This window comes from Rousettus aegyptiacus, unplaced genomic scaffold (genome assembly GCF_014176215.1).
Source record: "Rousettus aegyptiacus isolate mRouAeg1 unplaced genomic scaffold, mRouAeg1.p scaffold_m13_p_1, whole genome shotgun sequence".
NCBI lineage: Eukaryota > Metazoa > Chordata > Mammalia > Chiroptera > Pteropodidae > Rousettus > Rousettus aegyptiacus.
This window is the reverse complement of record NW_023416284.1, coordinates 129,243,615-129,266,862: the sequence shown is the minus strand read 5'-3', so window position 1 is coordinate 129,266,862 and position 23,248 is coordinate 129,243,615. Positions and strand designations below refer to the sequence as shown.

Genomic DNA, 23,248 nt, shown 5'->3' with positions numbered 1-23,248 from the left:
GAGGAAGCCAGGCCCAAACTTTCCTTTCCTAGTACGGTTACAAACGATGCACTTAATTCCTCCTGCAATAAATTGAGACAGCACATTTTCTAACCAGGAAAGCTTATTAGATGCTCTGTGCCCAAGGTTTCTATAGGAGAATTATGTAGGCACCTTCTCTTTAGCATGCACTAAATTTTAAACTCAGAAGGAAAGCAGGTAGGTTTAGCACAAACCATATTGTTTGCATGAACAGTTTAGGCATAGTGAACTACTCTTATCAGTTAGACTGGTGGGAACATTCCTAAAATCCAAGTTCCCAGATGCCAGCCAAGGGCTAACCTTGCAAACAGAACATTTTAAGGATACCAGTCTCATGCCTGCTATACTAAGCCTTTTCTGCATAATATGCTTAAAAGAGGAAAAAGTATATTAGGTAGTTTTCACCCTTATTTAGGAGTATATATTTGTTCGATTCTGCCATTCCAGTAAATAACACTAGCCATCTATGAAAAGTAAGACATTTTTACCTTGAGACAGATGTTTAATGCCCTGTCCCTTTTGTTGGTAGTATCTGGTGGGTATAAGCCATAATCTGGTTGTCCCAATGTATTCTCCAACAGTAAAATCACTTTTTCTAACCAAACATTGTTGCCATGATATTTTGATATTACTGTAAGAGTTTAGAGGCCTCATATTTTTATGGTGGTCTATTTGTCAATTCCTATTACTTTCATGCTTCTTTAATAGCTTTCTGGAAAAAATATGAGGATAGTAAAATTATCATTCATGTTTCACTCTGGAAGTGAGCTATTATAACTTGTAAGTAAAATCTTTATAGTCCATATGCCTAACTTCAGTACTAGTTGAGCTATAATGTTGACAACTGTGTTCTGATTACAGAATTCTAAAACTGGAAAAGCCTTAATAAGCTATGCAACTCCTGTCATTGGGTGGGTACAGAATTAAACCAGCTAAGACAGATGGTGCAAAAACACCAGAAGTAAATGCCCAAGATTTCAGGAGCCCAGGTTAGGGTATAATTAAGCAAACTATCATAAAGGTCTTTTAAATCACCATCTTACTGGGGGTCTTTTGCAGATTTAAAGCACAGTTTAAAAAATCTTTCATTAAAACAACTGCTAAATCATCCTTTGGCCTTTTCTTTACCAAATTGAGCCATCCTACTTTCTTCAACCTTTTTTCAGAGAAGTTGCCCCAATAATAGTTTGACATTAAAAAAAAAAAAAAAAGATATACTAGTCTAGTCTAAGCCAGGCTTTCCTAATTGTAAGGGGCTGTGAACTTAGATGGAAAAAAAACAATTACACATTATTTTCACTAACCTCATTAGAAATTTAGATTTTCCTTCATTGCTATATCACAAATTTTAAAATATTTGGAATTCTATTTCAATGTAATTATTTCCTTTGTAATCCTATGTATTTTATGCATTTGGAAGCATTCAGAGAATGGGGTCTATAGGGTTGACTAAAAGCCCATGGCAAAAAAAAAAAAAAAAGGTTACACTCTATGGTGAAGGCCGTTGGATAACTTTTAAATGAGAATTCTTAGGATTTTGGTTTTCTTCTTTTCCTTATTGAAGATAACTGTGGCCAGTAATTACTTCGTTTAATATACTGTTGTGCTTTTAGGTTTATGTACAAGTTAATAAAGAAGCAGCAGATGATAAGAGTGTAGCAAAATCAGCACATGAGTTCTTCCAGCGATTGGAACTGGGCGACATGCAAGCACTTGCGCTATGGCAGAAATTTCGGGATTTGACCATAGAAGAGTATGTTCGGATTTACAAGGTACATGTCCTCTCTCTTGCTCGCCTGGGATGTGGTGCAGCTCTTGATGAGTACTACTAGGTAGTAAAGTTTCTTCGTAAGTTCATGTTTTAAGAGTAGATTTGTAATTGGGTTGAAAATTAGGACTCAAATATTGTTCTTTGGGCTGAAATTTGGAGCTATGAAAACATCTCAAAGCCTGTGAATTTCACAGACTAAATATTAAGTGACATTCTGATATTTCATTTCTGTCTGGCTTTTCTTTTTTTGCTTCTGTTGTACATTCACCTTTTCTTATTTTTTCTTCTTTTGATCGTTAGGCCTATATGTAATGAATATAAATTTGTTCATTTAATAAACATTTTAGGGCATGGGAAAAATACAACAATGACTAAAAGAAGTAAATTTTCTCACGGACTTTATACCTAGCATGGAGACAGTGAATTAAACAAAGACAGTGTAAATTAAACAAGAACATATAGTCTGTTAGATGGTGATGATGCTATGAAGAAAAATGAAGCAGGGAAGAAGAGATCAGGTATGCTGTCTGGTTAGAATGAGAAGTTTCAGTAAAGAAGCCTGTGTGGCTAGAGTAAGTAAGCAAGATGAAGAACAGTGAGAGAGGAGATTGAAGAGATTGTAGGGTGGACATGATGTAGGACATTTTCCAGGGCACTCCAATCTAGCTTCCTGCTATAATGGAAATGCTCTGTATTTATACTGCCCAATGTGATAGCCACTAGCCATGTGTGGCTATTGAGCACTTGAAGTGTGAGTAGTATGACTGAGAAATGAAATTTTCAGTTTAATTTAAATAGCCACATGTGCCTAGCAACTGCCAAATTGGGCAGCTTCATACTATTGTGATGACTTGACTGGTGTGGGGAGAGCCATTAGAAAGTTAGAGCAGAGGAGTGACTTGATCTAATTCTTATTTTCCCCATCTGTGTGACATACTATAGAGCATCCTGTTTTATCTTAGGTTAAGATGACAGGACATTTGAGTAATTTTTTCTTTTGTTTCTGAATCCTTTTAGCGTCTAGGAGTACACTTTGATGAATACTCAGGAGAATCATTTTACCGTGAAAAGTCTCAAGAAGTCTTAAAGTTGCTGGACAGTAAAGGTCTCCTACAGAAAACAATGTATGATCAGACTGCTATTCTTTAGTAAAGTTATTTGTTTTTTGAAATTGGTATTGATGTATTCTCTCAGTAAGGACAACAGGATGTGCTGTGCAGCCTTCTGGCTTTTTTTTTTTTTTTATAGTGCTTTTTGCTGTTCAGAATACTTTCCCACATGCTCTCTTTTGCTGCCATAAAATTCTGGTGAGGTTGGGAAAAAAGATGTTTTCTGCTCTACACATGAGCAAATTGAAGCAAAGAAGGTACAAGTGACATGCCTGAGGTCATACAAGCTAATAATGGGAAGAGGAAATGGAACTCACATATTCTTAATCATCCCTGTTTTAAAAAATCCCCATTGTTCAAAAAAGGATTTAAGGCAGCTTATGAAAATAAGTATGTTACAACAAGCATTTGAAAGGGTAAAATGAGAAAATCAGGACACGGGCTGAAAAAACTATATCAAGTCAGGGATATAACACACACTGGTATTCTGTTTTCTTGCTTAAAGTAGATTTCCAATTTAGCTTTTAGCTTTCTGTCAACCAAACAGAGAAATAATACTAGTCATAGGAGCCTAGGCATGTATAATGTAGAAAGAAGCAAATGAACTGAAGAGCAACTTCTCTTGTCATCCTTATAAAAGAGGACATGGAGAATATTTCATAACATCCTCAGTAATGTCCTCAAGGAAAAATTTTAGATCGCCATATACAGATTCTAATTTTTGATCAAGCAAAAAATAACAAATTTCCATAGTTTTTCACTAAGGGTACTTTATGGCATGTTAAAAATTAGCCTAGTATGAATGTCATAACTTGTTTTAGAATATGATGTTTCCTGGCTAAATCTCACTTTTTTCAGCTGGGTATATTATAGACATCATTTAAGTATCTTATCCAGAGTTACAGATTTTTAAAAGATAGGATAACCAGATATTAATCACATCATAGATTCAGGGTAAGATTCCTTCACGTTTCTTCATTGTTGGTTACACCACTTAAATAATAAAATTAGCTTTTTAATTGCGACTTAATAAAAATAGCTTCTGGTTTGCCAAAGATGTTATAGATATACTTTTAAAGGTGTTAATTTATTATGTTGCTTAAGAGTTATCTTTTGCATTTCTAGAAAAGGAACAGCTGTAGTGGATCTTTCTGGGAATGGTGACCCTTCCTCAATTTGTACTGTAATGCGAAGCGATGGGACTTCTCTCTATGCAACTAGGTTTGTATCTTATGTGAAGGTCATCCCTATTAGAATGTGTGTATGACTTCATGGTCTTTGTTCTAGGATTAAAGCCAAGACAATCTTTTTATCTTCGAAACTGCTACCAAGTCCTAGTTCTAAATCTTTCATTCTTATCACTCAAAATATATTTATTGGATTTCTATTTATTGCCAGTTATAATTCTTGAAAAGGCTTAATATTATCAGAAGTAATAGAAAACTGTTCACAATTAGTTAAACATCATAGGATTTTCACAGCTGAATACATTGTTCTGCATACTCTAAAATTGAGGTATCTCATAATTACCTCTAAATATTTTACAATTACACATTGGCAGGAAATGTATACCAGGAGGTATACATTATATATTGGCTCAGTGGTGTCCTCACTCTGTAAAGACCATTTTATATGCACTGAAGTACCAGTCCTCATTCTGATTGTGGTGAAACAAGCCAAGGGAAAAGTATGCCATGTCACTTATATTTATTTCACCTGTCTCTGTGACTGACCCTTGTGGAAAAGAGCAGTCTCTGTTATCAGAGCTGAGAACTGAGTTTATCAAGCTCACTATTCCTGAGACAAAGCTACTAGAAAGGAGAAGATAGGACACGAAAAAAGTCACATAAGCAAACACAGCCATACTCAAGCACTGCTGGAAAAAGGCTCTAGTGTCTCCCAGGTTAGAGTTTTATATTGCAGCACAAACCATTTTTGTAGCATAATGATATTGTTAACGGCCATCATTTGTTCCAAACAACTTTAAACCATCATCCAGCTCTTTTACTCTCCTTTAGAAAGTTCATCTCTTACTTTCTATTACTTTTTGACATTTCCTTTTATCAATTCCATACAATCAAGCTTAGGAAGTGAGAAGATTCTATATATCTAAGAGGTACATTTCTTTTTCTGGATACAAAAATATATATATAGTAGAAAATTTTTTATGCTAGCTAATTATTGCTGGACAGATTAAAAAAGAAACCCGAGCAGTGGTTATAAGAAATTTGTCTTCTCAGAATAGAAGCTCCATATCATAAAGACTATAACTATCCCGGCGTGTTATCTTTTTGTGGCTGTTGTTAACTCTACATTTTTCTGTGTATAGTCATCCCTTGATATCCATTGTGGATTGTTGTATTTTCATATAATCTACACACATCTTCCCGTATACTTTAAATCATCTCTAGATTACTTATAATACCTAAACTATGCATTCGAATAATGACCAAAATAAAGTCTGTACATGTTCAGTACAGGCACAGCCATCATAGTCCTAACTGCACAGTACACATTAGCAACAACATAACATTTTTTTCCTGAATATTTTATATTCACAGTTGGTTGAATCTGCATCTGTGATACCCATAGATACAGAGGGCTGACTGTATTTACCATAGTGCCTGTACTTTCTCTTTTATCTTTAAGAAAGTAATTATCTTTTTGCCACTTGTCAAAATGTTTGATTTTTCACCGTGCTCTATCTTTAGTTGTTCCTGCCCTTACAGTGGGTTCTTTATAGAATACATTTATGTGTGTGGCTGTGAATTAATTAACTTGTTGTATCAAAGAAAAGTGTAGGAGAATACTGACCAAGAGCACAGGGTGAGGCTGGATACCTAGACTTTAGTCCTGAGATCATGACTATCACTTAACCTCTGGGCCCTGGTTCCTTACTTTGCGAAATGAGACACCTGAACTAAATAGCCTGACATATTATCCAGCTTTCAAATTCAAGTTCTGCAAACTCAGCCAACAACTTTTTCTTATATTCTTCTCTTTCATTCCTTCATTGGAATAAAATGTTTCTCTATTTTGTCCTTACTTCAAACCAAAATATATATGGAATAATCTATATCAGTGTTTCACAACCTTTTTTTTATTATTATTATTATTATAACCCCCCTCAGGAGACTTTTTCTGAATTATTCACCCACCTCAAAGTTTTAATACCACAGATATACTGGATATCTGTATGTATTATATGCATATATATGCGTTATACATAAAAACGGATTTTTTTTCCCTCAAGAGCCAGTTTTTGCTTCCATTAAGAATGCATGTTCTGTGTTATATCGGTATAATGATATTTTGATGATCCCCAACATTTCAGAATATCTAGGAACTTTTAAAATCCTCCCAACGTCATATGTTGTCAACAAAAAGTAGCATTAATTTTAAATTTCAGTATTTTCAGAATCTTGACTTGAAATTATTTTTCATTATTTTATACTATGTGCAGACTGGGGCTTTTGTACTTAATCAGAGAGAAGAGAGAAGTGGAATTTTTGTCAGAGGACTTTATGATCTTTTAAAATCCTTAGAAGGTATTGCTTATGCATGATCCAATAAACTCCTTGATCGTACTGACAGAAGAGTAGCTAAAAGATACCTATTTAGCTACTATATCACCTATGTTTTAAATATGTCCTCAAAGAGAGTGTATTATACATAAGTGGCAATTAGGTAATTCTTTCCAGTACATTTTTTCATTTTTATAATTAACAAATCCTAAAACATTTACCTACAGTCACTTTGCCTGGAGCTATTTTATTCATTATTATTACTTGTCCCATGGCTCTTATTTGTTTTTTTTAAATCTTTTCGCAGCACTTTTATTATTATTGCTTTCCCCTAAGCGTTTTTTATTATTTTTACTTTGTTTCAAAGTATGATATTGGGATTATGTAAGTATGAGTTGTATACCCCAGACTGTGGAATAATAGGAGTTCTTAATTAGAAAAGCCTCATTACTATTAAATAAGTAAAACAAATTATTATCCAGATTGCTTCGTAACTCTTAATTTATGGTCATTGTTTCAGAGATCTTGCAGCTGCTATAGATAGAATGGACAAGTATAATTTTGATACAATGATTTATGTGGTAAGTAATCACAATAAAGAACAAAAGATTATGATCTCTACCTCATGAAAACTGTAGAGATAGAACTTGGATGCCATGTTGAAAAACTATGGAAAAATAATTTCGTCAAACTATAGAAAGAATTCAATACTAAGTGTATTTAAGGTGGCAGCCACTATATTTTAAAAAATTAATAATAACATAAATGAAAAGGTTCACATAGTAAAAACAAAATTACCCAAATCATGGAAATGGTTTTGTGAAATGAACATGTACAGGTCACTATAATGCACTTTTTAAAAAATTTCTTAAGACTCATAAGAAGTTTCAAAATAGTACAGAGTTTCCATATAACCTCCACCCAGCCTTTCCCAAAAATACTATCTTATATAACCATAGTACTTTGTCAATACCAGGAAGGTGATAGTGGAAAAGACCTGAGTTATATTTTGCCAATTTTTACATGCATTAGTGTATGGACCTAGATGTGTGTATGTGTGTGCGCATGTGTGTGTGTTCATGAAAATTTTATCACATGTATAGATTCACATAACCATCACCAAAATTCAGAATACAGAGCTGCTCCATCACAAAATGAACCCCCTTATGGCAACTACTTAATAATCATATCTTCCCTACAACCCTAACCCCTAGCAACCACTGCTTTATTTTCTGCCACTACAATTTTGTTACTTTGCAAGGGTTATATAAATGGACTCACAGTAGGTAAACTTTTGAGACTGGCTTTTTTCATTCAGGATAATAAATGTCCTTGAGATCCACCCAAGCTATTAACATGTATCAACAGTTTGTTCCTTTTATTGCCCAGTAATATTCTGGTCTCCTCTTCCCTTTCCATCCTTTCCCTTACAAAAAAAAAGGTTACTATTAAATATCTTTTTAGAGTTTAGCTTTGAGATTCCTGGAGATAAAGGTCATAAGAGCTGAGAAAGAAGGAATTTAAATAGAATACTCAGAAGATTCAAGTCTGAATTTCCTCTTGACTCAGTGGAGTGGAGTATCTCTTCTTTCTTTCTGTTCTAGTGTCTAGTCTCAGCTTAGAAAATATTCTAGTTACATCCTCTTTGTGTGTTTCTTTAAAACATATCAATCAACAGTGACTTTAGTATGTCAGAACTCAGATATTGATTTGATTCCTATATACCTATTTTTGTATATTAACTTACCTTTTTTTTTTTTTTAAATACATTTTTCCTAAGACAGATAAAGGGCAAAAAAAGCATTTTCAGCAAGTGTTCCAAATGCTGCAGATCATGGGATATGACTGGGCAGAGAGGTAATGTCTACATGGTTTCTTATTGCATGCCTCAGGATTGTTGATTACTAGGTCAGCCAAGTTCAAAAAATGTACGAAGCTGCTAAAGATTTTCATTGAAACTTGACCTCTTTGTTTCAAGATGCTAGTGTGGAAAAGGAGATTTGTTTTTGTGTTCATTTATGCCCTGGTTATGTTAATTTCTACCTTATAATTATTTAATACTCGTGTTATTAGATATCTGCTGACAGTGCCGTGATCTTCAAAATTCTTAACCCCTATCTTCTTTTTATAAAGGCAACTAGGAATTTAATTACATGCTAGTGATTATCTCTGTAAAATGAAGCTGTGTGTTTAACATCTTTGTAGTATACAATAAATCACACTGTATTTCAATTTATTTTTTTAAATCCCTGAGAGTTGAAGTGCAGACTCCTTTCTAAAAGAGTGTTGATCACCAGCTCTTTTTTAGTTTTCAGTGAACTAAATGCCCACTCTATTTCAGATGCCAGCACGTGCCCTTTGGAGTAGTGCAAGGAATGAAGACTCGAAGAGGAGATGTTACTTTTCTGGAAGATGTCTTAAATGAGATTCGATTAAGGATGCTACAGAACATGGCTTCTGTTAAGAGTGAATCCACTTTTTTGTTGTTTTAGTCATGACTTATGTGCTTTTATATTTTGCTGGACTTTTATGCATGTGACTTATTATGACAATCCTTCCACTGAATTCTGACTAACCTTGTCAAAAATAGCTTGCACTAATTAGAGGTGCCAGAATTTTTAGACTTGCTGCTCTGGTGTTGTTCAGTTCAATAATACGAATTGATAGTACCCTGGGACTCTTTTCATGAACAGCTTCAGATCGTCATTCCATTGTTGGAGTGGTTATGTGAAGTTGTAAGAAAAATAAATTCGTGCACTTTCCCTTTTAATGAAGGCAGGGGAATTGTCATTATCAAAGCTAAATCAGCCCAAATTAAGAAAGTAATTGCCCGCTGTGAACCTGTTCTTGATACTGCCAGCATCCATTTTTGGCAGATTTTTATTTCCCATTTCAATCCCTGATTCTCTGCAGTTCCATGCAGGTGAGAGAGCTGCCTTTGTCTGTTTCAGCTACTAAAGAACTGGAGAACCCAGAGGAGACTGCAGAGAGGGTTGGACTCGCAGCACTCATCATTCAGGTCTGTTAAGATTGCTTCCTATGAAACCTTTTTGCTTAATACTAGAACAAATCCCAGCACTGAAGATTTACTGTCATTTTAGGACTTCAGAGGTTTACTCTTATCTGATTATCAGTTCAGCTGGGATCGTGTTTTCCAGAGTCGTGGGGACACAGGAGTCTTCCTACAGTACACGCACGCCCGCCTCCATAGGTGAGAAGCAGCTGCAGGGAAACACTGGGCCACTGTGTCCTTCCCAGGGGGGGCTTGCCTGGCAAGCAAAGGCCATTTTCTGGGCTTCTCCGACATCTCGTATTCAGAACTAAAGTATAGTAGACTGCCTATTATGTTTGGTTTATGTGGGGTTTTTACAATATTTATTAAGCACCTGTGCAACAAATGCTTTTATGTATGTTACTGTATTTAGGACTCAGAATAGCCCTGCCAAAGTATACACTGTTTCAAGATGAAGAAACAGATTTGGGAAAAATTGAGACGTTGGGTCAAACAATGTTAGCTTCAAAGTTTGGGACTATAGTCATATGCCACTTAATGACAGGGATACATTCTGAGAAATGCATTATTAGGTGATTTCATGGTAGTGTGAACATCACAGGGTGCACTTACACAAACCTAGATGGCATAGTCTACTACACACCTAGGCAATGTCATATATATAGCCTATTGCTCTGCAGAGGAGCAAAAACTAATTTTCCTTCTACCCTTCTGCATCCTTGGCTGAGATATCCCTATAAAAAAAGACAATTAGCAGCAGAAAAGCTAAAGTTTAATAACATGTGTATCTCCTGTATACATGGGAGAGACCCAGAAAAGTGAGTTACTTGCCAAAATGGCTGAAGCCACCACCTTCAATACTATCTTCAGTTGAAGACAAAAGATGTTGGGGGTAGAGGGAGTCAGTTATGGGAGGTTACCAGGAAAAGCACAATGAACAAGGGTAAGGTGGTTATACAAATATAAGTCCTGGTCTTCTGCACTGATAAGAGTTTCTAGAAATAAGGTCATCCTCATCTTCCTGGCACAGTGGGGAGACACCCTTATAAATGGAGATGTTCCTTACAGTCTTTTACAAAGAGTAACGTCTACTTGGTTTTCAGAGCTCTCCCATGCCTGCTTTCAAAACTCAGCAGCCTAACTAATCCTTATGCCAAATAGACAAATTTTGGACTGACAAATTGTTTTCCTACAGTTCCTAGGCTACAAACCTGTACAGCATATTACTGTACCGAATACTGTAGGCAGTTGTAACATAGTGGTATTTATGTGATGCATTGCACTATAATGTTAGGAGAGCTACAAAGTCACTAGGTGATAGGAATTTTTAAGTTCCATTATAATCTTATGGGATCACTGTCCTCGGTGCAGTCCATGGTTGACCAGCATTATGAGGCATGACTATATATTAAGGAGAGCAAGATGGTGTTCATCACTTGCAATTATGTGTCCTTGATTTGTTTAACTCTTTGTTGTTTTTAAACTCTTGATAACAGTTTGGAAGAGACTTTTGGATGTGGCTATCTAAATGACTTCAACACTGCTTGTTTACAAGAGCCACAGTCCGTTTCCATTCTCCAGCATCTTCTCAGGTACAACGGTTTTCTAGTATTATTGAGTCTGCTTCTGCTTAGTGAAATCACTGTTGGTTTTCTGAACATTGGGGTGAACAGGTCAGTAGTTAGCTCCTGCCTCCTGCCTCTAGACAGCACTTTCCTAAAGGTATGACCAAAAAATGATTGTCTGCCCTATGAGGGCACACAAAGGGCATGCTCGTGGTCAGTTGTTAGGTGTTAATAATGTTACCGCCACTGAATTAGCCCAGGGGCCTAATAACCTCTAAGTCATGGTATGAGAATGTGAAAACAGTGGTAACTGTTTCGTTTTTTTAAAGATCATCTTCTTATCCTCTGTAATAAGTGAAGGAAAATCCCTGTGTTTGTACAACTTCCCTGAAACTACAAGTCCTTCATTTGCCTCTTGGTTTCAGTTCACAGTCTCAAATATGCATCTGTCTGATGCTCCCACACTGGGCAAGAGACCACATGCTTGAGCTCTCACAGCATTGTTGAAGCTGGACATGTCAGTCTCAGAAAGGGATGTGGGTCATTACCAAAAAGGCAGTTTTCTCTGATTGCCAAACAATGGTCAATGGTTCTTCCCTGGAATCAGGAGTTAGTTCACTTACATTTGGCTAATTCATGAGGAAATATAGCCAACCTGTGTTTCTTGGCATTGAGGGTAGACTCTATTTGCTAGTTTCTAGATTATGTTCCAAAACACAATAGAGAGACTTCGTACACTCATTTAAATAGCCATGATTTCAGTCCTTGCTCAGGGATTGGCCTAATGGATATCAAGATGATTTAGAAAGTACTTGCCATCAAGGAATTTGTAAGAAAGAATGTGCCCTTACCTTCAAATATACACAAGATCTTTTTTCATATATCTTCTACCCTTAATGATGTCAAGTCAACCTTACATCCTAGTGTAACCAGTGCAGTCTTTTCCCTGCCAACTACTCCTATCATCTTTCTTTTAGGTTTGACGAGGTGCTTTATAGATCATCCCAGGACCTTCAACCCAAGCACATTGTCAGTTACCTTCTAATTCTAAGGTACTTTATAATTGTGCTGTTTTTCAATGCTAAGACATTTAAGACCTGATCTGACAAAGGACCTTTCTTTCATCTAAAGTTTTCCTATATAAACAAACCCCTTGGCCTAAAAAAGTTATGTCCCTTAAGTTACAGGAATTCTTGCTTCAACTTTGCAAATCAGTAATGCTTGTTCATTTATTAATTTGTTCAGTGATATAAGGTACAGTCACTACAGTCAAGTGAACAGGAAGCAAGAGTCTCATCATAGGTAGTTACAGAACAGTGTGTATGTGTTAGGATAGAGTGGATGAAAGAGACAAAGAGACAGTGTTAGGGTACTCAGCCCAGCCTTGAGGGATCAGAGAGTGTTTCTCAGAGGAAAGCAATAATTAATCAGAAGCACGATGGCACAGGAGGAAAAAGCCCAAAGTTGAGCAAGAACAATGATACATTTGAGGAGCTACAAGCATAGTACTGGAAGGGGTGAGAAATGAAACATGTGCATGCCTTTTGCCATGTATTATTAAGGCATTTCATCTTATTTTCAGGGCAAGGGGTTCTAGAAAAAGGTTTGAAGCAGAGGAACAGAAAAATAAGTCAGCTAGGAGATGAAAAATGAATTTAGAGGCAAGTTGGTGACACTTTAATAAATGGTAGCTGTTTTAGAAACTTTAAATGGAAGTTGATTCTTCTTCTGTAGCAACAACTGTATCTTCCCATAAAGCTATTTAAGAAAATACTTGCTTTTACTCAAGATTTACTGAATCTTGGGAAGATTTACTGATTTATTGGGACTGTGTTCTTGATGAAGCTTTTTACCTCTCGTCCCCAGATTTAACTAAGATTTTTTTCTTTAAATTCCACTTGAGCATATAGAGATGAAGCCAAAAAGTCTTATTAAATGTCACTTAATAATTGAAACAAATGTCATAAGCATCATTTCTCTGACATTGTTCTACTTGCTGTCATGCCTAAATAGAAAAGATGCTTTAAAGAAGAGTGGCCAGTATGTGTGCAAGTAGATTAATAACTAATCTCTACCTCACCTCCTCATCATACAGAAGGAGAAAGTCTAGGCCATGTTATACCTTTCATCTTAAAGGAAACTTAAATGAGGAGAAACTCATTATTAGAAAGGAATCTCCAATACTTGTAAAATCAATGGTGACATCAAACCCAGAGAACTTGTCACCTGGTATTAGAACCAAGACCAAAATCTAAAGCTTGCGTTTAATGTTTTACTTCGCCTGTTTTAGAAAAGCCATGAATCCCAGTCTCAACTTTCCAACTTTGGATACTTTCTTTGATGGCTCTAGGTTTTGGGTTGTGGTTTTTTATTTTAATCTCTAAACTGAGGGAGTAAGATCTGATACCAACCTTACATGTTATAGGAGAAAATTACCACTGGTACTAATCACAATTTCTTCCCATTTCAGTCATCTTGCAGCTGTGGCACACAAAACACTGCACATAAAAGACAGCGCTCCTGAAGTGGCTGCGGTATGTTGTGTTAAGTGTTTTCTGTGTAATCTCAAGCATCCTCAGACTAATATCACTGAGTCAGTCTTGTAAATGCTTCTAAAATAGCATCTTCTTGTTCAACTGCAACATTGTACTTATAGTCTAAGGTAATAATTAAAATATTATCAATGTTTATATACAACACACTGAAGTTCCAGGGGTCCCTAAACCCCGGGCTGTGGACTAGTACCGGTCTGTGGACTGTTAGGAACCAGGCTGCACAGTAGGAGGTGAGTGGCGGGCAAGGGAGCAAAGCTTCACCTATATTTGCAGCTGCTCCCCAGCATTAGCATCACCACCTCAGCTCTACCTCAGATCAGATTCTCACAGGAGCACCAGTTCCTGGTGCCGAAAGGTTGGGGACCACTGCATGAAGCACATTTTCCCACATCAAGTGTTAAGAGTGATGAGTTCCCCGTATCTGAAGTGTACCTACCATATGATGTACTCTCACTGCTACGGCTCAACTCTTGGGTACCAGTCTTAGCTCTAAGAGATGCTAGGAATTTGTTTTCCCTTGCCTACAGCAAACCCTAAAGCACTTTGAGATATTGTTCCTACTTTCATTTAGCAGTCAGAATTATAAACATTTTTATTTATTCACTTTATAATTAGCCTATTATTGAATTCAACATTTAATCATGTTTTATCTTATAGGCCAGACTTCATCTTTTCAGAGCTGTCCGTTCTGTCCTGGCCAATGGAATGAAACTTCTTGGAATAACACCTGTATGTAGGATGTAATTTCTAATTAAAATGGCTTTTAAAATACAAAATGAATTTATTATCTTTTATATGCCTTGCTGTTTAGAATTTAAACTATTATTCTGTGTCAGAATCTATTAAGTCTAAGTGATTTATCAACTTACTAAATTTTTATCCTTAAATCATCTGAGTTTCTCCATAGTCAATAGATACCAAATAGGCTTGTAAAACTAAGTAGATCTTTTCAAATTCATTGTGCTTTAACGGGAATAAATGATTTAGAGTTTTAACTTTAGTTTGTGATTTCTTACAGTGTCATTCCAGTAACTATTTTTATAACTGAGATTAATGTTTTCATCAAATAAAATTGATGAGGAAAAAATCTTTTTCTTTTAATCATGGTTAGTTGTGCATAAATTTAGGAAGACCAATATTAAGCCTTTTTGCTAAGACAGCTGACAGCTATTCCCGGAGAACAGATCTTGTCCTTATCACTGCGTGAACATGGGAACTGAATACAATTGAATAACAAGGAATTACGTGTACAGGTATCGTGTTAGGATATTTTCATAAAAATTAAACTACAATTTGAAATGGAGTTTCTTAAACCATTTCCTTCATGTATCTATATACTAGTAAAGTATATTTTGTGTGACTTGTTTGGGTAACATGAGTAGGATCTGTTTGAACATTAAAGCTATCTTCATCTGCCAGCATTTCCATGTGGATCTGCTATAATTTTAAATGTTGCTACTAGAAGTCTTCTAAATACCAGCTGCAATCTATTTTTACAAATAGAGAAGCAGATTAGCATGAACCAAAGCTTCTGTAGTTGAATGAACATCATTTTATATTAGCAAGTATGCTATATCTTCTTAGTCCTATGTCTCAATTTCAAATGAGTGAGCTTCTAGAATGCTAATTTTTTACTTACAGGATCATTAAGATATCCTTAGTACAAATCAGCCATGGAATAAAAGTGTACAGTTGGGATGTGTTTTTCATGTGCAGTATCCCTCTCCACTTTTTTGGAGAAGCATTTCCCTTTCCAGATCTGTGGTAGCCTCCTCAGTATTTGAATCTTGAATGAAATGACAGAGGGACATTGATGGTTAGAACCAAGTTTTTCCAAAAGCGGATCCCTGAAAAGACTGTTTATTAATTCCTACAACCCAGAGCCATGCCTGCAGTCCTTATAAATTGTTTTTTTGTTTTGTTTGGTTTGGTTTGGTTTTTTTTTCTTATGGCCAGCCAGAGGTGGATTGTGGCTATTATTTGCAACCAAGAACTCTAACTGTTACAGTACCAACATAGAGAAAATTTTAAATACAATGTTTGGGGTTTTTCTTTTTTTTAAATTATCTTAATGGTCATGTCTACAATACAAAAAGTGATCAGATTGCATATAAATAAAATTTATTGCTGAGTTTCCCAATTAACATTATAGAAATTTTTTTTAAAAACACAGAAATTCACAAATTATTGAGAGCCCCACAGTTAAACATACTTTATAAAAAAAAGTACAAAAGTGACATTAGAAATATTTTTTGAAGAAAAGTGTATCATCTAACAGCAAAGAAATATGAATCCAGACAATGAATGGCACAAATACAGCACTTAAATTTGTACTCAGTCACCACCCAGAGATCATTGTCGGAGTTATGAGATAGATTCAGTTTGAGAAGTTACACATTCAGTTTGTTTCTGACTAACCTGTCTTGTTTTTTGCCTCTCTTTTGTAAGAAAAGAGCTAGGTCTTTAATGCTGCTGGGACAAAATATTGTACATGAACTGGAGAACAAGGAGGGGTTGTCCTCCCCTGGTACCTGAACAAGAGAACAGTTAGTACAGAAATGGCTTTGGCACTTTAACCTTAAACATTGTCCCAAACCTTGTTACTTGAATATTATAGCCTCACATGATTTTTTAACATCATTATCACCTCCAAACTTTTTATATACATTATATATACAATAATAAAATTCCTTCAAAATGGGTTGACCCCAAAGAGGTCACATTAAATCTTTCTAGCAATTCACTCAGGTAGCTTTCTTCGTAATTCTTATACCAAATTCTTATTTTGTTGTTTTTGTTTAAGCTACCTTCTGGGATTGACTTAAGGCTCTAGTTTAACGCAAATGGTTGAGTCCTAGTAGGAATTCTTTTGAGGCTGAAATTACACACCACTGGCTCGCTCTTTTGAAGCTGTTTCTCCTTGTTGGATGGATGTAGTGTCTTGTCTGGGTAATCCATAGAAATATATAGAAACACATACGAGAAGAGTACCCAGAGCAAAGGTGAGTGCTGAAAAAAAATAATAATCATCTTAATCTGTATTTGTTCTTAAAACTACATAATGATTAATTTAAAATTTTAACGTTCAATTGTGAATTTATACCATTCCTCTATTTGCATTTATGATGAGAGTCCATTTTAAAATGAAATGTAAATATGGAAAATAAGTAAATCTAAGTGTTCCGTTTTTATGATGGTAAGGTTCAGAAAGATCAAGTCTAGCCAAAAAAAAAAAAAAAAGTGGTAAAATCAAGGGAGTGACATTCATTGACTATATACTTTTTAAAAACACGAGTATGCCTGTGCTGGACTACTGACAAAGAACACACTAACTTCCCTATATGCTGATGAAAAGAAATGTGGCATTTCCATAATACTAGAAACCTGGGAAATTTTAGAACAAAAGGTAGTTGAACAAAATTTAAAGAGTTAGGCAACCAAATGATTCAAACCATTGAAGATTTCTAAATAAGAGAAGTGATGACTTACTAAGTAAAATTCCATTTTTTGCTAGCCTTGTCTTTATCTTAATCTTGAAAATTGAGACAAGAACTGAATTACAACTTGTCCAAATTTCACCATAGTCACTTTATAAATAAATGCTTATGTCAAAACTATATTCTGTTCAAAACTGAACCATATTCTATATGGAATACAATGGCACAGTCTTAATAACTTTAACAGTGGCATGCAGAGAAATGACATCAAGCTATGCTTTCAGCTCACTCCTACCCAGAAAAGACTAGCTTTGCCTTCCAAAAAGAGGGAAAGGGTATATTAAATAAAAAATTGGAAGACTGTCAAAACGATCTAATTTCCTTGACCATCAGTAAGACAGAACACTGACCAAAAGCATTTTATACTGTTCTCAAATATTCCTTAGGAGCAAAGTCATAAGGATTTGTAGAGCCTACGGATGGATCAGAACTACGATTAAAAGTTAACCTAAATCCAGTAAGAAAAATATTTGAAGGAGCGTTAGAAATACCTGATACTGAAATGGCAAGTGTTGGTCTTATACAAAATACTTACTATGTGCCAGGCACTAATTTAAGCACCTGAAACAACCCTAGGCGGTAGGTGACCATTCCTGTTTTACAGATGAATCTGAGACAGAGGTTACACAGCTAAATGGTACAAGCAAGATTTGAACCATACTATAAAATGGTTTTCTAAGATTTCTACATGGTTGGTATTCCTCTATTTGCATTTATAACAAATCAATTTTAATATGAAATAAATATGTCAGGTCTGTTTCTTTCACTCAGTGTCAATATTTGACAGATTTTCCTCATGCATTAGTTTATGGTATAATTGATCAGTAAGTGATTATTATAGCATAAAAGCACTCTGAAATGTTAAGTCAGTATCACTGCTTAAATAATTGAGAAGCCATCTTAATGCTGGATGTGGGCTAGGAAAAATTTTATTAGGACTAGGATAGTGGTGGTGCCAGAATGCCAGCTATAGTAATGAGTTTTGTATTAATTACATATTAAATGAAACAAAGATACCTTTTATAGAAGAGAAAATTTAGATATGAATTGTAATTTCAAAACCAGTTTGCACCCAAGTCCAAAACAGTTAAGAAGGTACAAACTAAGGGGGAAATGAAAGAACTTTTCTGTTCTTTCCTCAAAATAAAAAGCCTAGTTTATTCTAATTCCACTCTGAAAGTAATGATTTCTTAAAGCTCTTATATTTATTTCCTTGTCCTCATCATACTGTATTCATCCTGAAGCACTTACTTTATCTTTTATCTAATACCTGGGGAACTACAAAAAAGATCTAGGACCATATAAACAATCTAAGTACTGCTGACCCAGATTCCACACAGCTATGCACTGTTGCACATACAGAATAAATTATAACAAAACTAGGAATTTCTGTAAATACTATGACCAATGCAATATTTAACAAGACATGGAAAGGAGGTGAGAAGCTTTTCCATGTTAAAATCTTAAAAATACAAACTAAGACATACTTATCTGTAATCCAAACAGCATCACTGAAGCAATGGTAGAAAGGACAATGGCTGCTGCTGCAGAAAAGCCCTTCATGATGTTGTCTGTATACTTGACCACAACAGAAGTGTAGAGGCCTCCAACACTTGCAAGAACTTGTAGTACACAGAAAGAAATAAAATCTTAACACTCAAATAAACAAAACATCCTATGATGGTGAGGCAGTTTTCATCCCCACAGACAGCATACTATTTTACCTTGGAAAATACTATTTTCCCTAGAAGCAGCCATCAGAGTTTATTCTAAAACTGAGTAATAATTCCTACAAAACATTGTTTTTCAGATGCCCAAAGGCCTATGTGGTTCACTACTAAATCGTACATTTACTGCTTACGCCTTAGATACTTTTGATTGTGAAGGCAAAATTGCTTTGGGACAGCTCTGCCACAAAAGTCAGTCAATAAAACCAAAATTACATTTCCAAACTGGTATTCACAGTATTAAAGGAATAATTTCAAAATGCTATAAAGGCTTAAAATGGACATCTAACTTTTTTAAGGATCTACCCAGAACCTTTAATTCCTGGATACTTACAGATGACAAACCAGACATAATATGTGTAACCATAGAAAAATCCTTTTTCTTTAATTTCAGCTCCATCTGACAAGTAGACTCCAACTAATGTCACAACAATCCCTGATAGATACATTTGAATGTTTCTCACCCAAAGGGAAGTGTCTGAACTCTTTAAAACTTTTTCAAAGTACACTCCTGAAAGATAATTAGACATGCAAACATGAAATAAAGATATTAGAAATTAATTTAAAATGTCTCACTTAGAAGAATAACCTAGAGAGATAATAAAACATGATTTAGGGAACATACATTTTACATTAAATGCTCATTTATTGTGCAGTTGTGATACACAGATACTGAACATTACCAACTTGTATTTTTACAGACCACAGAGAATAACTAAGAGGGAACTTCCTAACTCACATTTAACAAGAGACTCAAATTATTAAGAACAGTTTCTGCCTTTATTGTAACAGTGAGATAGATCACAAAAGCTCTGTGTTAATGCCAGTAAAAGACTTGGCTTTGGTCAGCTGGAAAACTATGAATCAGTTACCTTAATCACCACCTGGGATTTTTTAGAAGTAATACAGCCAAAGTAAAATTTAAATAGAACTTGCTGAGTGGAGTCACTTCCTTCTAAGCAGGATTCCACAAGCCAAGTTCATACACAATGCCAGGAAGACCAAGAAACCCTTAAGCAGATAATACATTTTGTGTATATATGCATTTTTCTCGGATTGAGGTTCCATAGCTTTTTTCAGATACTCCAAAAAAGCACATGACCTACTCTTCCACTACAAAAAAAAATCATGTACCACTGCTGTATGTTTTATACTTAAAATGAACAGATGTTTAACATTAAGATTTTAATTATAAACACCAAGTTAATTAGAGACTTAGACATAGCCACTAAAGTACTAATCCACTAAAAATTCTAGTGAAAAAATAGGATTGTTTTCGTCAGACATGTTGGAAGAGCCAGAGAATGGGAGCAAACATAACAGCCATTCCTATTTCTACTTTTGAACTTCCTATCTGAAAAACTCACTTAACTAGTGGCTGCTCAGTTACTCTACATTACAGAGGAACATTAAACCACCCACCATTTCCTCAATTGTGTATTGAGAAGTTGAACTAAATAGAATGTTGAATGCACATTTAATTGTTCTAAATACTGCTAAATATAAAATGGTGTATTTTGGGGGTAACTCAACTTTGTTTAATTTGCTAGTTCCTAAGAGTAAAAGTTTACTATGGTGTTATTATTAAATATATTCCCAAATTTAGACTTTCTCCTCTTGTCAAACATCTTTACCAGCAATATTTCACTTCCACATTCAGCCTACTTTCCTAGTTAAAAATAAAGTTCTAACTCATGCAATAACACAAAGATAAATACAGACATATAACTATAACATATTCTTCACTAAAAAGAACTTTTGGTTTCTTCTCTGTTAGAACTATCTCGTAAACATTTCTTAAACTAATATTCATACATTGCCTCTTGATTGAGTGAAGGATTGCTTATGCCTACACATATGATTCCAGACTTCCTTGTTTGTTTGATGTTATAGATTTTGGTTCTTGTCCATCCCTTTTTGGCTGTTACTTTTATGTATTAAGTTTTCTGAGGTACTCTCCACCCAAACCCTTTTTCTCTGTACTTCACACTTTCTAATCTGTTGAAGCAGAGGAAGAACTTGAGGTCACCAGAGAAAAACAGATACTGAGCTGGTGACTACTAACACCCTAAAACAGCAGATCTAGCCTGAGGATAGTGACAGTTCCAGGAAAATGGAATGAGGTACTAGAGCTTTCTGATGGCTGACTTCCTCCATTTTCAGAGGTCTTTTTTCATTTACGGTTTGGTTCTTGGCCGGACTAAAGATGGTCAAAGATGACAAGTATATCCTTAGATAACTGCACATATGAATAAGTACTAGGGTCTGAACTGAGTTAAGCCATTACTATGCATTTACTGGAAAAACAGCTGAAACAAAACTAAATGTAAGTAAGAAGGAAAGCTTTAATGGGAATAAAATTGTTAGTTGTAATAAAACAAGAAACTAGATCCCCATTTAAAGTTTGATTTTTAAATCTGACAACAGAATAAAAGGATGCTTTTATGATTTACCTGCAAATCCTGAGCACAATACAGCAATGGCTATAGCACCAAACCCTAGCAATGGGTTCTGTTCCACCTGCAATAGTAATGTTTTAAGTTTTTAGTGACTAATAGAATTCATCCAAGACCAAATAAATGAATATAAAAATTTGTATTACAGTTCTACTGAAAGTTATATTCCATAACAGACACAGCTGTTCCAATAAGACCAAACAAAAAGCCATCCAGAGATTAACTGAAGCACTCAAGTTAAAAATGAATCACTCAAATAGCAGCCATAGTAAATGTTTAATATAACATGTGTGCCTATTTCCTAATAACAGTAGGCACCCTGGCACATAATTTTGTATAGTCAGCCTGCCTCTTAATTTTAACTTCAGCCACCAAGCAAACTCAGCCCCAAATTGTATCAATCACAGAAACAAACAGTAACATTTTAATTTATTCCCTATGTTTTTATTCCCTATGACCTACAGGATGAAGTAATGCCTTTTAAGATTTCCTACTTTACTGAATTTCTATCGATTATTAATATGATACCTGCTATGTACCAGATATACTGTAATATACTAATGAATAAAGATGAACATGATGCACAGTTCTAGTTCTTAAATATTTCCTGGATGGGATAAATTGACAGGTATATGTCATCATAATACTGTGCTAACAGATGCATGAATATGGGCTCTAACCTATTGTTTCCACTTTATTTCTTCTTCCTTCCCTAAAGTAACCTTCAGAAGCTTTCATCATTCTTTCCTCAGAGATTAATACACTCTCAGTAGTAACACTGAAACTAAAGAGTTGAGGTGCATGTCTATAATACGACAAGCACGTACCTTGTTCAAAATAAATAAGTCTGATGATATAAGGAGAGTATTACTTCATGTTAAGTACCTGAAAAAAAGAAAGCTTGGTCTAAAATGTCTGCCTGAAGCTAAAATGAGAACCTGAAGATATTATTGTAGAAGATAGTGGTTCTCAAAGTATGGTCTTTGGACCAACAGCAGCATCATTCCCTGAAAACCTGTTAGAAATGAACACTGACAGGCCCCACACACCTCAAACCTACTGAATCATAAACTATCGGGATGGAGCCCAACAATTTGTTTAACCTTTCAGTTGATTCTGATGTGCACTAACTAGAGTTTGAGAACCACTGCTATGGACTATAACTGATAAACATGGATGCTTTCCTAACACAAACTATGAGATTGGCATAAATATGAGAAAAAATACTGTAAAATATCCCCTCTCAACAACTGCTTGGAAGCTCTGGTGACTAAAAATAGTATCTGATAAATTTTTGGCTTGCCTTTCTGCCAGTTTAATCTCTATGGTCAGGAAAAACAGTGATAGACACTGCTTCTCTGGATTTAATTCTGACAAGAAACTTTTGGGTAGTGAAGTGTAAGTGATGGAAACTTTAGAAAACAGCCACCATGTCATTTTAGCATGACTAATAGCCAAACACAGTACAGTTAAGAGACATGGGCTCCAGTCTTAAATCAAAATTCAAAAAAATAAAATGGCAAGTTAAAAATTCTACAGCTAATAGGAAGATGGTTCAACAGGGATAAGAGGTTCTGAAGAAAGATTCTGGTGAAAAGTAAAAAAGAATACATAAATCAGTGTTACTATTCAAGAGCATCCTCAACGAGTTCTGATTTTATAAGAACATACAAAAGAACTGCAGTGCACATAACCATGAGGAATATAACCAGGAACTTTAGTATCAAGAAATCAAAAACCCAATAAGCAGAGGCTTACAAAAGTACTTTAAAACATTAAAGAAGGCCTTAAAAAGTGTGTTTAGTTCAGGAAGAAATGAGTATATTCTTGGGCTAGATAATGTACTGCTGGAAGAAAACAGCTACCAAATCTGTTTTCCATTTTTTCTGTGAATAATTTTTAAATAATAAACAATAAACATTTAAAAGGAAACTGAAGTCCAAGACATCTGGTTTGCTATTATGAGAATACCTAGCTAAATAAATTGAAAAGTATCTTGACGAAGAACAG

General features: G+C 35.1%; 2 protein-coding genes across 7 annotated transcripts in view; one reads left to right on the top strand and one right to left on the bottom strand.

Moving 5' to 3' along the window:
* Positions 1-14,553, top strand: part of RARS2 (arginyl-tRNA synthetase 2, mitochondrial) — a 49,225-nt gene extending 34,672 nt beyond the window's left edge. For 4 of the 6 annotated variants that reach the window (XM_016128197.2, XM_016128200.2, XM_016128202.2 and 1 more), the window contains 12 exons: positions 1,635-1,793; positions 2,810-2,916; positions 4,027-4,122; positions 6,946-7,006; positions 8,206-8,282; positions 8,767-8,891; positions 9,377-9,444; positions 9,527-9,636; positions 10,935-11,030; positions 11,981-12,055; positions 13,474-13,537; positions 14,216-14,553. In XM_016128197.2, the coding sequence (XP_015983683.2) occupies positions 1,635-1,793; positions 2,810-2,916; positions 4,027-4,122; positions 6,946-7,006; positions 8,206-8,282; positions 8,767-8,891; positions 9,377-9,444; positions 9,527-9,636; positions 10,935-11,030; positions 11,981-12,055; positions 13,474-13,537; positions 14,216-14,302 (1,125 nt within the window). In that variant the 3' untranslated portion in view covers positions 14,303-14,553. Of the gene's footprint in view, positions 1-1,634; positions 1,794-2,809; positions 2,917-4,026; positions 4,123-6,945; positions 7,007-8,205; positions 8,283-8,766; positions 8,892-9,338; positions 9,445-9,526; positions 9,637-10,934; positions 11,031-11,980; positions 12,056-13,473; positions 13,538-14,215 lie in introns of those variants that run through there. The other 2 variants (XM_036220026.1, XM_036220038.1) reach the window with 2 other exon arrangements.
* Positions 14,554-15,662: 1,109 nt separating this feature from the next.
* Positions 15,663-23,248, bottom strand: part of SLC35A1 (solute carrier family 35 member A1) — a 28,336-nt gene continuing 20,750 nt past the window's right edge. Inside the window, exons 5-8 of the mRNA XM_016128203.2 lie at positions 21,236-21,302; positions 19,117-19,293; positions 18,543-18,677; positions 15,663-16,567 (exon numbers count right to left, since the gene is read on the bottom strand). Coding sequence (XP_015983689.1) covers positions 16,440-16,567; positions 18,543-18,677; positions 19,117-19,293; positions 21,236-21,302 — 507 coding nt within the window. The 3' untranslated portion in view covers positions 15,663-16,439. The remainder of the gene's footprint in view (positions 16,568-18,542; positions 18,678-19,116; positions 19,294-21,235; positions 21,303-23,248) is intronic.